The sequence below is a fragment of the Diadema antillarum genome, unplaced genomic scaffold, assembly GCF_040938485.1.
Source record: "Diadema antillarum isolate AM-2024a unplaced genomic scaffold, OU_Dant_1.0 scf00000034, whole genome shotgun sequence".
Lineage (NCBI taxonomy): Eukaryota > Metazoa > Echinodermata > Echinoidea > Diadematoida > Diadematidae > Diadema > Diadema antillarum.
In genome coordinates this window covers 753,709-770,062 of record NW_027270923.1, presented here as the reverse complement: position 1 = coordinate 770,062, position 16,354 = coordinate 753,709, and the positions used below count along the sequence as shown (strand labels likewise).

Here is a 16,354-nt window from a genome sequence, read left to right as displayed (position 1 = left end):
TTGAAGGTAATTTAAAAGTTCGTGTCGATTATTTTATGAGAGAGCAGTGAGGAGTCTCGAATCAGAAAATCCGGGAAAACATCAATAAAGGCTTGCTTATTATGTGTATACATATTCATAGACTATCTAATGTACAGTTGTTATCGGTCAACGAAATGTACTTTTAATTTTGCTCATGGTGCAATCCTTTCAAAAGTCTTTCTTTTGACTTCAGTGAGTGAGTTTACTGTTTGAGTTATACACTGTTAGAAAAAAATCAACAAGGTTGTTTAAAATTTTAAACAACCACAAGTTAACCGGTGAATCGCTCAACTGTTGTTTAAAAATTAAACAACACGTAGTTGTTTAAACTTTTAACCCTTTGTTGTTTAAAAATTCTAAACAACTGTTGTTTAAAAGAAACTTAAACAACTGGGTTGTTTAAAAAAGTTGTTTAAAAATTTAAACAACTGTTGTTTAAAAGTCATTTTATACAACTGGGTTGTTTAAAAAAAGTTGTTTAAAAGTCTAAACAACTGTTGTTTAAATGTAATTTTATACAACTGAGTTGTTTAAAAAAAGTTGTTTAAAACTCTAAACAACTGTTGCTTAAAAGTCATTTTATACAACCGGGTTGTTTAAAAGTAATTTTATACAACTGGGTTGTTTAAAGCAAATATTAAATATTCATGTTTAGAATTTAAACAGTTCTTAATCCCATATTACTGTACAACTCACTTGTATATAAGCACAATAACACAAATGTTTATGTTTTTGGCCAATTATATATTTCAGCACATTTTCACTGTCTTTATCACTGACAGCGTATCATTAGAAAACCTTCAATTGGTCAATCTGTCCATCGATGTGCAAACTTGTTGCAAATAACAAATAACAAATTGAGCCAATCAAGAATTGTCTCATCCATTTGCAGAATATATACAGAGTAGCAATTCTTCTTATACAGTTAACCTTTGATAAGTCGAAGTTCTCGAGAACCAAGAAAAATGTGTCGAATTGCGCGGATTTAGTAAAAATATGCAGTTTGACTGCAGAGGAAAAATCACGAGCTATTGTTATGCTTGAGTTAAGTGATTTCCCAGCTGAATTGACCTCGACTCATCTAAAGCTTAGTGTATTGTCAAATGTACATTTTGATTCCACTTACATACAAATGGGGTGCTTAACGCCGTAAAAATCACATTTCACAATATTTCAACTAAACTGCAATGGCAAATTGAATTTGAAACATGCAATAATTAAAGAATTAATTATTATGCATAACATGGATGTGTTCAGCTTGAGATTATGTGTACAACTGTACCTGTGCCACATTAAATATTTTGTTGGTTCATTTCTCATATTGTGTGGGTGCATGGGGACCATCAGTTGCCCTCAGATGGGTCCAAAAGGGCTAACTGAATGAACAGTACACAGACAATGTAATTTTTCAGAATGCTTTTACAGTCCAATGCAGACCTTACAGACACATCATCCAGTTTTATAGTGATCATACCCTGACAAGACAAGATAAATCTTGAATGAGTCTTATTTCCTGGAATAATTATCTGATTTTCTTAGAACCACTGACTTTGTTCTTGAAGTGTTTGTCACTATTACATGCGCTTGGAAATCTCATAAGCGAAGCATAAGGGAATGGCCCTCTAAGGATTTGCTTTTCTGTCCCAATACTGTACTTTGTTGCCCCACTAAGAAAATATTACTGAAGGTATTGCACTACACAGCTTCTCTATGAACTAGATCATTTTTAACAATGTTCAATTTGATGTAACAACATCTTGAATCATTTCAGTTGCAATGCTTTTGGGGAACATCTGCAATAGTAAGTCAGAGGTTATTAGTCAACTCTGTCAATTAAAGTTCTGATGACCACAAAAATCTCATTCTACGCATCTAATCTTCCTGATTTGAAGAGTTCAGGTGTGTCCTGATCTCTCTCACAGAATTGGACGTCACTTTACCAGGCATTTTGTACACAACTGTCTCCAAGCACTGCCAGGCAGCAAAACATTGAGCCTGGTACTCTACATCTAGGACATAATGCATTTTGAATGCACAGTCCACAGCCTTTGTCAAAGTTGGAAACAAGAATCCCTGTCTCTCTACAATAGGGAGTTTTCGCAAGCAAAACGCGGCCGGGAGTTAAGCGTGTCGTGTGCGAAATTTGCTTCTGCACATGATCAAATCCGAGGAACGTCCCGTCCGGGGGAAAACGAGTACGGTACTTGGCCAAAATAGCGTTCGGTCCCGATGCTGGGCAGGAGTGAGCCAGCCAGTCAGCCAACCAATCAGCAATCTTGTCCCCACGCCTCCGTCCTGTACAGGAAAGCGAAACTGCATAGATATGGGGACGGGAGTCAAGAGTACGGGGACTGTCACAAATGATCGCTTCCTCGTATTCTCGGTCTTCGCGTCGTGTAGCAAAAACTTCCTAATGACAAAGGTTTGCAGTGGCTTCTTCCAGGATCCTCCCATCAGCAAGATGAAGGGCTGTGGTCTCTGCTTCCTGTCAATTTGTCCAATGTAGAAAGCCAGGTCTGTGCCCTCCTGTAAAATGAAATGGAAGTGGAAAAGAAACATGCATAATAACATCTCGATAAAATCTTGAAATAATCTACGCAGAAGTGTTCGGTTGAGGCATTGGTATAATGAAGTCCATCAGAACAGATATATTTCCCACACCTCTCCAATGTTCAAGGTAGAGTTCATAATAAAGTGCCTAGCCAAATTCTGCAACATTTCATTTGCAAACATATACCCTAAATTGGGTATTTTATGTAGTATATAACATCCATGTATTACATTTTCTATTCTTGCAAGGGCTAACCATGACCTGGCTGAATGAATTTTCAACTGTGTGGCCTATGGGAACTTCTGAAAGGCAATTAAATTTTATTGCTGGCAAGCCCAGGCAAAAAGTATTATCAAACAAAAACTACTTCTGAATTGCATTTCATTATTTTGGGTAAGTTACTCTTTCCAATACTAGTAGTATAACAATTTTGTCCACTTACATTGTAGGAACATTAAGGAGTATGCGAGGTCTTTTTTCTTTTTGGTATGGGGGGGGGGGGGGAGAGACACCCTGTATCACATTGGATGTATACGAGTGGTATGTAATATATTTCCAGCATCTTGCAGAATATAATGATACCATAGGTCAAGTGCAATATTTAATGATGAATGGAATATTCCTTGTTGGCGACATTTGGGACCAATTTTGCATTTCATGCGAATGTTTTCCCCTTTTTATCAAAATGAAAAGGACATATTGATATTGGACAAGTGTGTGATTGAGCAGTCAGGCACAAAATAAAGAAAATATGTATGTTGAGTATGTAATATAAGATTTTTTTTTCATTAAAAAAAATTATTGTGATTCACAGCATACATTAGCAACATAGTAAATTTGCATAAATATGTAGAATCAATGGACTAAACTAACAAATGAAACAGCATAAACTGGGAATTTCTGTAACTATGGACCACAGCTTGATGATTTTTATATTTTGTATTGCAATGTCAAAGTCCATCTCATCATTTTAATAAGAGGGCAACACATCACTTGTTTTAGAAGATAAGCCTCCGAACAGTTAGGTACTTACAGGTTGAAAGTCGTAGAATAACTCCAACGACTCCTGAAAGGAGCACTTGCCCCACACCCCAGCAGTCCAGCCTCGGCAAACTAGCGGCAGCATGCTGAATGCAAGCGTCTCTTTTTCCTCTGTGGAGCAAAATGTATGACACAGGGGGAGTATTTTGAATGATAAGTACAAATATACCCTTTAAAAATAACACAATTAAGGCTGATAAAGAGAAATGCTGACAAGTATCAGCTCATATTCAGATGCTAGCTTAGGTACTTATATTGTACTTGATTGCAACCACTAACTGTGGGGGGGGGGGGGGGGGGGGGGGAGGGCTGTTTTAAAGTTGTTTGGAGGGTATTGTAGAAAATACTACACATTTTGAATGAGGGACTGATTCTGGCAACGGCATTTACTACCAAGACGGCAAGTAATTGTGGATGAGTAGAGCCAAACTTGTAAGGCCAAGCATTAGAATTATAATGCTGTAATAATCATCATGCTCTTCTACAAAACAGCAATCAGAGTTACCATGAACTTGGATGAAAGAAAGTTGAATGGTGTTGACAGCCAGTGCCTTAATAAGAATAATCTTGCTCTACTGTTAAGTGCTTAACAAAGACTATTGCAATATGAATGACATTTGGGCTTTTGCAGGAGGTTCATGTCATATTCTGGCATTGCATAAAGCAAGATCAGTTGATATAGATTAGCAAGAGCAAGGGATGTTCAAGGTCCAGTGATTTTTATTCCAAGTAGTAGGAAAAAGAATGCAAAAACTTCAATAGTTCATAAAAGACTTCTCTGTTAATGTTATCCTATAATGACAAAAGCTTGATTATCATGTGAGTTGATCAGGCAGTGGAGAAGAAAAGGGGAATGTCGAATCGGCAACAAAACCAAATACGGGAACATGACATGCAAGTTGAATGATGGACAAAGCAGAGTCATCAAGAGCCCGGATGATCTCTTTGATATTGGCTTTGAAATTACAGATCCACTTCAGTTTTTGCAGGTTTTTGCGAAAGTCTTAGAAATTACTTAACAAGCATTGAATGAATTTTTCGATCGAACAATTCTTTTTTATATAGTCATGTACATACTGTAAGTATTTTGTTAATGTTGTTAATAAATTCACCTCAACTCAAATGCAAAAAAGGAAAGGGTGGTACTGGGGCTGCAGATGATCTCTACACAGAGCAATACTATTTAAAATGTACCTTGGGAAAGGCCATCGGTGTCACCCGTGTGACAAATAAGCAGCATTTGCTACGATGGACATCTTGATTCCCCATACTAGAGTACTTTGTCAGCATACATGGCCATGCTGCAAACATCCTGTCTTCAGCCATGATCTCCTGGCTGAAGTCTTGCTTGATCTGTACAAATTAGCCAACAAGATTGCATTTGTAATCATATTAAGGGTGGCCCTGAAAGAATGCTATAAACCAAATGGAAAAAAAATATAATACTAAAGTTAATAACAAAAACATAAATGATGGAGTGAATTATGCATGATCATTAGCTTCTGCAAAAATGTTCATTCTATAAACATTTTTCTCACCAGTTTGTGTGAATTTGCACAATGTGCTTCGTTTGGCATGGAAATCTTGACAGACTGAGAAGAAAGCTCCTAATCTTTGCACAGAAACTTATTCAAAAGTGACAAAAGTGCCAAAAATTGGTTCCAAACCACCTACCTACACGAAACAAATAGAACTCTACTAAGGTGGTACGTGTGGTGCATAGTCTATATTGTGCGTTAAAAACACCACAATCTGTTTTCTGTCTTTATCTTCATTTTCTAGTAGGGGTTCTAGGCCTTTTTTTCTACTGGAAGCTTACGTAGACCTTAATTCATCGAGCATCATTGATGGCAATGATGCTCAGTACAGAATGAATTGCTCCAGCAAAAGTACCAGAACTTAACTTGCACTTTAGTATTGGATTTTAGGGGGTTCGTTATGTTTACAGTAGATTTTGGTTATACCGTTGGACCTACTACCCATCGACCGCCTAATGTTTATTTGCTTGATAAGAATATTTAACACTGAAATTCATGCAAAAAACCTGACTTACGTGATTGAGAAAATCCAGAGCTAGGCTATCAGTAAATGCCTTTGTTCCCTTTTTGATTCGAAGTTTCAGTGCAAAAATATCGCCGTCGAACTTGCGGGGCCTTGTTTCAGCTCCCCGCGGTAACGCTCCTTATTGAGATCGACCGCTGTTTTTGCATTGACAATGCACGCAAACCGAGTTGTATTGAGCACCGTGTTGTACGAAGCTTTTTAGAAACTTCCATACTATAGACATTACATTACGATTCGGTAAAAATATTCATTCGAAATTTTGTTCTTGATTAAAACCATTATTAGCATTAACTTTGTTAATGAACGGTGAATTTTCGCGTTTTCCCACACCATCCTCATCAACAGTCAAAGCTAATCCATGTTTATGCGCTTTGCGTGCAGTGAAGTGCGTACTAATAAAGCATTCAGTGCGCCAATTAACACACGGTCGGTTTATTACAAAAGGGTGGTCGATGTAGGGCTATCATACAGCCGACCATAAGTTCTAAATTATGAGGTAGGAAATGATCGAGACAGGTCATTGTGTGATTATGAACTTAGTTAGCACTAGCAGTCTAAAATATAGGCCCTAGCCCTTGACTAGGCCCTAGCATTGCCTATAGCTAGGCCCTAACCGTCACATTAGACCCTGGCTATGACTAACTAACTTGTTAGATTTCTACATCATTGAGCTCGGACACTGCGCCTATTATTGTGCATGATGTGATACGGTGCCTGTTACAATACAACTTAGAATACTGTAACAAAGGTTACAACGAATAGGCTACGTACTGTACCGTGTCAACAATGGGAATATTCCGTACGCTGATTTAGATGATTAGTTTTTGTAAAAGAAATTCGTATTTTATGTGAAGTTTTGAAAATGTATGTAAGGATTGAATTATGCAAGTGTTTATACAAGCATCAACTACGAGTTGGTTGAAAACAGTACATAATGTACGTACCGGTACAGACGACCTAACTTAACGTTAACGTTAACGCAACATTAACAGTTTGTTAGATCTAACGTTACATGCATGATGGCGAGGCGTAGCGCAGCCCGGCCAAGAATCCAAACTTTAAGCGTGAGCCGTGACTGGCTTCATACATCATGCAAATTACAGATGGGCATGAAGAGATGTAACTATCAGTTAAATAAATAAATACCTTGGAATGACTGGCAAAGTTCTTCTCTAGCTAGACCTCATTTGCTGAGAATGTTCGTGACTCCATATAGCTGCATTGCAGTCATCGTCACCGCCGTCCATCATGATGAATAGCCGCGCTACTGTATAGCTAGCTATAATACATACATAAACGTGTGATGTACGTGTGTGTGTGAGGCGCGGTGGCCGCCCGGCGGCGATCGATTGCGACGAAGGCCAAGGATACATGCAGGCCCGCTGATTGGTTCATGACTATCACATGACTTTTGCCCATCCATTTCTAAACAACGATGTTTAATTGTTTGGACAATCATTCCGAATTGTTTTTAAACAACCGCTGTTTAAGGCAATCAAGCTCCAATTTTCTATATTTAAACAACATTGTTTAGAATTTTAAACAACAATATTTTAAACAACGAAATTTTACACAGCGTTCTAACAGTGTATATACATATATATATATATATATATATATATATATATTTATTTATATGCTCTGTCCATATATAAATCGATATACATATATATATATATATAATGTTATCAAGAAGAATGAGTCTGAAATATACCATCTGTAGATCCAACAAGAAGGTTTTTATTAACAAAATTTTCAACCTGCCTCGGGCCATCGTCAGTGTAGTGTATACAATGTATATATATATATATATATATATATATATAATTATACGTATACATACATAGTTGTATTACATTTAAGAACGTACCCTTTGCATCAAAACGTGTAGGCGTAGGGATTTTGCAGTGGAGACTTTCTCCTTTGAAGAAGTTACAGTTCTTCATTGGTTTGTCATGATTTAATTCTAAGATAATAACATCAAGACTTCGTTTAAATTGCATTTGTGACTGAGGGGTAAAAATGAAGAGTTCAATATTAAACTAGTTTATTCCATCAATACTAGCAATAAGACCTTCTAAAACAAAACAAAAATATAAGAAAGTGGGTGATACTTGTAATCATGCATTCATGTACATCCCTTGTTATGTTACAAGTCAGGTAACACTATCCAAAAAAAAAAAAAATCATTTGCGCGCCGTTGTTAGACTTAGGCCTACTTTGAAGTGTTTAAAAATTGCGCGTAGCCCATTTTTGTGATGAAATTCTTCAGACAATTACATTTACACAAACTGAACTTAAGAATTCTTTAAACTTTAGATTTATTTGTCAGACTTTGATGGTGATATCATTGTTCTTATCTTTTTTCAAGTCTGCCTGATTAAAAACTTGAGATATGAGATATGAGATATTTTGAGATAATTGTGGTGTAACTCCCGTATCATATAGTTGTATACAAAGCTGTTCAACAAAGGTTGCGCTGACATGGTTGAGCTTCAGATAAAGTCACGGCTGTTATCTTTATTTCACATATTTATGATTTGCTTGTTTCTCGACACCCAGTGACCCTGAAGGGATTTTTTCAGCATAATCCGGATGGAATTCTATCACGCCTTGACGACCTCATTGAGTGCATGCACGACATGGCATCATCTGAAAAATCACCTCTTTACATGTTTCTTGACGACGTGGCCAAGAGGAATCCAGAGGTGAAACAAAAATCACAATAACAATGGATGACGATGTTTGATACAATTATAAAAAAGAGGAGCAAAACAGAATACGATATAATGCTTTAGGTAATTGATTCTCTACTCATGTTACTGGCGATTGTCTACGGCTAATTTAATAATTATCATACGGACTAAGGATATTGATTGAGGTTGCGATGGGTTAGTTGAGATTATCATAAGAGTTATTTTTTGAATGGAATTTCTAAGGAGAAAGCTTGCATGAAAACAATTAGTCCTCCTACTGAGAAGGCCCATTTATTATGCAACCCAAACCCATCCCCGATAGGCCTATTGCTGTGATGAGACTATAAAGATGAAACCTTATTTCAAACAATGACCATGGTAACACAGCATTTGAAGAAATTATATGATAGAATTATTTCCAAAATGTGAAATATAACAGAATCGAGAGAACGTGCTTAATACGATTTTCATACTTAATACACATAAAAGAAAAAGCATTCTTTGATGATAATCGAAGAAGTAGGAAGTATTTGAAGTGTTTGTTCGCAAAAACCGATTAGTCCATTTTTGAAGATTATGAAGTACGGCCTCTGTCATAAAGTACAGAATAATACCTTTTAAATGTTATATTGGTCACTATTATAAAGGTACATTTTTGAAGGTGTGGTCAAAAGAAGCAAAATATTTCTTATTATTCTCTTTATTTTTCCTGACCTTTAATCGCAAATATCTCCATTTGGCAAATATTGACTTATCGGTTTCTGCGAACAAACTCTTCATTTTGAATATAGGTCCTAAACATTAACACCCTTCGCAAAAAAAAAAAAATGTAATACAATCATTTATAAATTATATCATTGATTAAAAGACAAAGAATATTTCAGTCATCTTTAGTTTGTTTAAAAGCCAATTTAAAACCACTCTAGTCTCTTGTCAGGCAGTAACGAGTACGAAAGAGAAATGAACTGATTTCGAAAGAGAGTGAATACAAACTTGTAAATACCTGATTCCAATTGGATATTTCGTGCAGGCCCTCGAAGCGCACATCGATTTTTTGCTGGAGGATATGTCAGATGCCACCCTGTCTGTAGTGAACTTCATGGTCGTATCAGAACTATCCCTTCACTACCCGAAAAGATTCGAGAGCCATCTTGACAAGTTCATCAAAATATGGGAGCAGAACCCTTACGTCACTGCGCAAGCCTTAAAGATTGTAGCAAGTGTGGGTCGCATCAGCAAGGTAATAGAAAACGAATTTTTTGTGTATGGAAAATATGAGGACAAACAACATTTACTTGAACATTTCGACTGTGTAAACTTGATGTTTGAACCGAGAGTAATGTCATATATTTTGTGATCGTATACTTTTACATGCGGTTAAAATGTCTGTGAGGACTGCCAGTAGGGAGCACTAACACGTGATCAGGATAGAACGGATGTTGTATTCCGTTCGTCCATCTGAATATTTCATTAAAAAGAATATTAATGAATGCAATGTTGTTGTTTCTTGTTGTTCAAAAAGAAATAGAAAATTACACAATTATTCAAAATACGATGATATCAGTCATTAAGTTTACATGAACAGTAATCCCTCACAAAAGCATGAACTTGAACTTAAAATAAACAAACAAAAAAAAAACCAAAGAAAATGGCGCCAGAGATATGTTTTGCAGTCGACCAGGTTTAGCAGTTGCCAGAGCATCTACATATCAATGAAATATCGTCATATTCTGTTTGAAGGGAGGTGGAAGAAGAGGTAATTACTATAATGCAATACTTTAATTCGTCATGCCGTTAAACTGTGAAAAAAAGTCTTATTCAGACATCAAAGGACACATTCCAAACAAAATTGACGTGTAGTAAGAAATTTAAATGAATTCCAAAGAGGTGATATCTCCTACAATTCAATGCCTTCCCACACTTGCAGGAACACGCAGACAAGAGCCTTAAGATTCTATTCGGTAAACTCGCAACCATCAACCCAATGTTCACCAGCGTGGTCCTGATGGAAGCGAAGCGGGTGGCTCAGGCTTATAAGGAGTCTATGGAGCTGTACAGATCACAGATAGAGAAAATGAAGACATCCCAGCAGATGGGCGTTCCCGATATGGCCCAGTCCATATTGGACTTTCTGGATGACAGGAGGTGTGTCTTCTCACTGGTCATTCTAGTATTTTTTCTCTATACCACTCGAAGTGGTGAAGTAAATGTAAAATCGTTTTAATATTAGATGCATAGAAAATACAAAATTCAAAATACAATAATTATATCACTTTAAAATATAGTTCGAGAAAATCAGAATATCCGCTCAAGGGCTATGTATGTTTTGTGTTTGCTTGTTTGTTTTTGCTTGGTTTTTTTGTTAATTTATGTGTGGTTATGTGAAGGCTACACATTTTGTAATGCCGCGGTCATGGAGATCAATAATAGAAAGAGAATGTAAAAGAAATAGAAAAAATGCACCACAATACTATTGTATTTTCATGGCATGATAAAAGAACAATATTCATTTACATGTACTTTCTTCAGACATTATTGAGAGTGGTCCAATCCTTAACATTAGTTTGTTATATGTAAGTAAAAAGTCGGAGGATATACTTTTCGTTAAATAAAGAAGAAAAAGAAATGAAATTTTAGAGACACCATCCCTATGCCAAATAAAAGTTATTGTCGCACTCGATGTACAATCAAATTTCCGACGCATATTTGGGTCCGTCTCTCGTCTGCAGTTTACAGAGCTTGAGTGAGAACCTCGAGGGGCAGCAAGAGGACATCGATACCCTGGACTCCCGGTTGGCGGGCACGGACGAAAACGTCAAGAGGCTGGACGAGACCGTGGAGCACCACGGTGACGAGATCAGGGACGTGAAGAGCGACGTCCATGAACAGGGAGAGAAGCTCGAGGAATTGAAAGAGGTCGTCGACGACACGGTGGAAAAAGTCGATGAGATCGATCATAAAGTGAGCAGTGCTCCTTCAAAGCTGTACTACTCGCACCTTCCCTTATCACGTCCTCAAATCTCGTGAATAGATGGAAAGTAGACGTTGGACTAGCACTGCTATAGTACCATTCGCTTGATCTTCGCTCCTCGGGGTGTACACTGAGAAAGAAGACTTTCTTGAGTTTCTCGTCGTCGTTTTTATATCTAAGTATTCTAGTACAGCAATAACATCGATGACTGTGATAAATTACATTTAAAACTCTATATCAATGACCGAATGCAATTTTATAACTTTGGTAGTCTTCTGACGAATTCCCCAATGAGATGTTACTAGAGCATTACAACAATCTCTTGTGAGAGAGTTTGTAAAGTGTATTATCCACTAATTGTCGACCATCAGTAAATTGTTTTATGCAGGTCGTCAGAAGGAAGAAATGGATAAATATATGCCATACAAACACCAAAATTAGATTAATTTTTTACGAACATTTATACCAAAATCAACAGGTTTGCTGAACACGTGGCATGTGTTCCTATAACACAGTTTTCTTCAAAATCACGTCGACTGCATTCTCAATGCAAAGTGTAAAATTAATGATTGCTTTGTTCCAGACGATCACAAACGCGCCAAAATGGTCCCGCGATGTCTCTAAGCTCCTCAACCCGGAGCATGAGCATGACTGGCGGTTCCTTGCGGTTCGACTCGGATACTCGGGGGAGGATATCCGTAGCTGGGCACTATCCACCGATCCGACAATGGCTATCCTGGCAGAATGGTACAGCACGCACAAGAGCAGTGACGCAACGTTCGCCATCTTGAGTGCTCTGAAAGACATAGGACGGTCAGATGCAGCGGAGATCATCACACAAAGTCTAGAGGAAGCAGGTGAATCAGCTAAACCCTTTGCTAGAGTATGTTACTGTAGTAATTATCTTGTTTGTTTGTTTTTTTCTTATCTCCACCTCTCTTTCTCTCTCATTGGAAGCCACTGTGAGTCATTTCAATTACCACAAGTCTCTTAAGAACTCAGAGCTAATTGTCCAAAGAGATAGTATCCACAGATTCTTAAAGTGTGAAAGGTTCCTGGTGCATTACGTCCAATCATAACGCTGTTTGAAAGACTAACGTATTTCTTTCCTCTATCTCAAGTTTGAGTATAGTATTCCATGACAACATGCCCTGTACACGAAAACTTTCAAGGGATAATATTCTGTGAAAAAACGCGTGGATAACTTCGCTTTAACGTTCATATTCTCCTTCACAGACAAACTGGTTCTTCAAGCCCAACCCGAAGAGTACGAAAAAACACCTGTCGTTTTCCTCAGCTACCAGTGGGACCACCAGCCCGAGGTGAAAGCTATTAAGAACCATCTTGAGATGGCGGGATTCCCTTGCTGGATGGACATTGGTCAGATGGGAGGAGGAGATCAGCTTTACGATCGCATCAACCAGGGGATGAGGTCTGCCAAAGTGGTCCTCTGCATGGTGACGGAGAAGTATTCTGGCTCTGAGAACTGCAAAAAGGAGGTAGGAATACCAAGACGTGTTTAGTAACTTACGTTGTATCTAAAATACCTTATTATGCGTTTTCAGTATTATCATATTATCATTGTTGGTGGAAGAAGATATTGCTTTTGCTTCTAAACTTAAAATCCCATTCAGAAACCAGGTAGCGTGGGGGTACCGTCGAGTGGAAAAGCTGCTCGGACATGTTCGAGAATTTCCGCAACGAATCGTGCACAGCTACTTGTATCTCAATGCTTTCTATGGGGGCAATCACACTCCCAGAGAATCTCGATCAGAGTCGACTGTACGTGGGTGCTGTTCGTAATTCCGAATGTTCGTTATACCGAAGTTTCATTATTCCGAAGGTTCGTTAATCTGAAACACACAAATTCCCTATTAATAGATGTTCGTTATTCTGAAAATGAGAAAGGGTTCGTTAATCCGAACATTTGTGGTGTTATTCCGAAGGTTCGTTAATCCGAACATTTGTGGTGTTATTCCGAAGGTTCATTAATCCGAAAATGAAATAGGGTTCGCTATTCCGAAGGCTCGTTTGTCCGAAATTTAAATAGGGTTCGTTATTCCGAAAGTTCGTTAATCCGAAATTGAAATAGGGTTCGTTATTCCGAAGGTTCGTTGATCCGAAATGATAAAGGGTCCGTAACGAACCTTCGGAATAACGAGCTTTGTTTCATGTTCGGATTAACGAACCTTCGGAATAACGAACCTTATTTCATTTTCGGATTAATGAACTTTCGGAATAACAAACCTCATCACATTTTTGGATTAACGAACCTTCGGAATAACGAGCTGTAACCACTGTACATTGTAGTTACCAATGAGCTTACAACTGGCGCTGTTTGTGGCTTAATGTACCCCGGTGGACAGCGACCCATGAATCCCCACAAATCCCGGGTCTTGAAAAACTGTTGTCATCGATCCGGAAATTGAAGCACGTCATTAGTTAAACATAATCTTTTTCTTCTGTACCATTATTTTTCCGATTAGGCGACCTTAGCTAATCATCTCAACAAACCAATCATTCCGATTCTCATCGACCGCACTCCCTGGCCACCAGAGGGCGCTATGGCCATGCTCTTTGCTCAGCTTCTGTACATTCAGTTCTACAATGAGAAAGAGTACGTGAGGGGAGAGAAGTTTTGGGATGACTCGAAGTTCTTGGAGCTCCTTGGCCAGATCTCGTACCACGTCAACCCGGACGAAAGCATGGTAACCGACGGTAAGTGTTAGATAGTGTCATGAATACGCATGTTGGTAAAAAGTGTTGCATTACTTGTTGCAGAAAAATAAAATAATAACCATTATATTCATAGTACATATTACATATAAACATCTCATTCAATTCATTCATTTAAATAAATTCTATAATTATTATACTTATTATAAAAAATTCAACTTTCAACAAATCTTTCACTTCTAATCAATTTTTTTTCACATATGCCTCAAAACCATAATACCTACCAAATATAATTTCAATTACTTCAAAACTGAGAAAAAATCTAACATAACTACACCTATAAATCATCATAAATACCAATTTCAATAATTACTGAAATACTATAAAAATTATTCAATCCACAAAATTATGATGAAATTATGATTACCATGGCAATGCTTTATCCGACAAACACCCAGCAAAAATGATGTGTTCCATATCGATACCTCAAAACCATAATGCCTACCAAACTTAATTTCAATTGCTTCAAAACTGTGGAAGTTGTTCACTCCACAAGATGCGGTTACCATGGCAACGCTTTGGCAAATGGTGTGGCCTGTTCGGCCCACGACGGTGGAAGACAAAATGGCTCGAGGCTGGGACTATGCCGTCTGAGGAGGCGAGGGAAGAATAAAGTTTTCATTACTTTAAGTTTGATTAGTGGTTGTGATTTGTTTCGGTGTCAGAATGTGTGACATATTGTTGCCCCACAAGGATATCCCTCCTTTCGTAATAGATGGATATATATAGTTAGATAGTTAGATAGAGTCGTTGTTTTTTTTTTTGTTGCAAATCTACATTCCCCCCAACGTATCACGTCAACAGGTCTAACACTCCTTCCCTTTTCTCCACTCAGAGTACCGCAACTGGGTCCCTAAAGTGGAAGACAAACCCGCCGTCACGAAGAAAGTTGAAGAAACAAAGTCAGCTGACGCCACAAAGTCCTGTCCTACGGTATGGACCTTCAACATGCTAAACTACAGAATAAAAAGAGTACTTCAGCTGTATCATGGACAAAGTCGATTTCTGAAATTGTTTGAAGATCTGCATTTCAAAGACAGCGTATACATTAGTTTCGATGTGAGGAATCCGTCTTTAATGCTTCGATTTTTGATATTAACATTCGATTTCAATAATATAAAAAAAAGAGATATTCAAAACATATTAAAGTTCACACATCAGTCTTTTGTCATGCGCTCATTAGGAGTCTGAGGAACATCCGTCCGTCTTCATCTCGTACCAATGGGGCAAACAGCCGGAAATCAAGAGACTGTTCTCACGTCTCACCAGTCTAGGCTACCACTGCTGGCTGGACATCAACCAGATGGGTGGTGGAGATCCACTCTACTCCAAGATTGACAAGGGGATCAGGAATGCAAAGGTATGTCAGAGCCGATAGGTTGAGTTGCTTGAGGAGTTAATGTTCCACAGACACAGCCAGTACGTGTTGCCCAACTTTTTCATTGAACCAAACTATCATGTTTACGCTTGTTATGCATGTGGCTATGCTAGGGCACGAAAATACAATGTAGGTCTACATGGGAAAACCTGTTCTGCCATACATTACCTTTTCTATGTACGTGAGTGTGTGTGGGGTGCATGTGTGTGCATGTGTGGTGTGGGTGTGTGTGTGTGTGTGTGGGTGTGTGTGTGTGTGTGTGTGTGTGTGTGTGTGTGTGTGTGTGTGTGTGTGTGTGTGTGTGAGTGTGTGTGTGATGGTGCGTGTGTGTATGTATGTGTGCGAGTACGTATGTTTCGGTAAAATCTTTCAAGAGCTCTACTTGCAATCACCTGTGATTTCTATCCAATGAAGAAAATGTGCTTTACGCATCTAAAGAATCAGTGAATCTGGTTGATGACATATTAGTATGTCACTCAAAAGTTTGTATAATAAAAAGAAAAAGAAAATCCGTCTACAATATTACCACATTTTAGAAAATGCTAAAGTATAATCATCGGGACCAACACAATGCATGAGTGTACTATAGTTATAAAGGGTACGTGTTGTGCTTCTCTGTCTTGCAGGTCGTTGTGTCTTGCGTCACTCCAAAGTACGCCCTCTCCGCCAACTGTCGTCGTGAGGTGAGTCTGTCCGACATCCTGCGGAAACCCATCGTGCCTTTACTCATGGAGCAGATGCCGTGGCCGCCAGAAGGACCAATGAGCATGCCTTTCACTCAGCTGCTCTACATCGACTTCACCAAAGAAGCAAGCCAAGCCAACTTCGACGATGAAAAGTTCGACGAACTCGTTCAGAAGATCCAAGAGAAGGCTCAGCCGACGCTTAAGACCTAA

General features: G+C 38.2%; 1 protein-coding gene across 1 annotated transcript in view; it reads left to right on the top strand.

Moving 5' to 3' along the window:
- LOC139743452 (uncharacterized) overlaps positions 1 to 16,354 on the top strand; it is a 30,740-nt gene extending 14,386 nt beyond the window's left edge. The window contains exons 8-17 of the mRNA XM_071653937.1: positions 8,240 to 8,385; positions 9,404 to 9,613; positions 10,301 to 10,518; positions 11,103 to 11,334; positions 11,928 to 12,201; positions 12,581 to 12,843; positions 13,831 to 14,062; positions 14,916 to 15,013; positions 15,264 to 15,440; positions 16,085 to 16,354. Of these exons, the coding sequence (XP_071510038.1) occupies positions 8,240 to 8,385; positions 9,404 to 9,613; positions 10,301 to 10,518; positions 11,103 to 11,334; positions 11,928 to 12,201; positions 12,581 to 12,843; positions 13,831 to 14,062; positions 14,916 to 15,013; positions 15,264 to 15,440; positions 16,085 to 16,354 (2,120 nt within the window). The remainder of the gene's footprint in view (positions 1 to 8,239; positions 8,386 to 9,403; positions 9,614 to 10,300; positions 10,519 to 11,102; positions 11,335 to 11,927; positions 12,202 to 12,580; positions 12,844 to 13,830; positions 14,063 to 14,915; positions 15,014 to 15,263; positions 15,441 to 16,084) is intronic.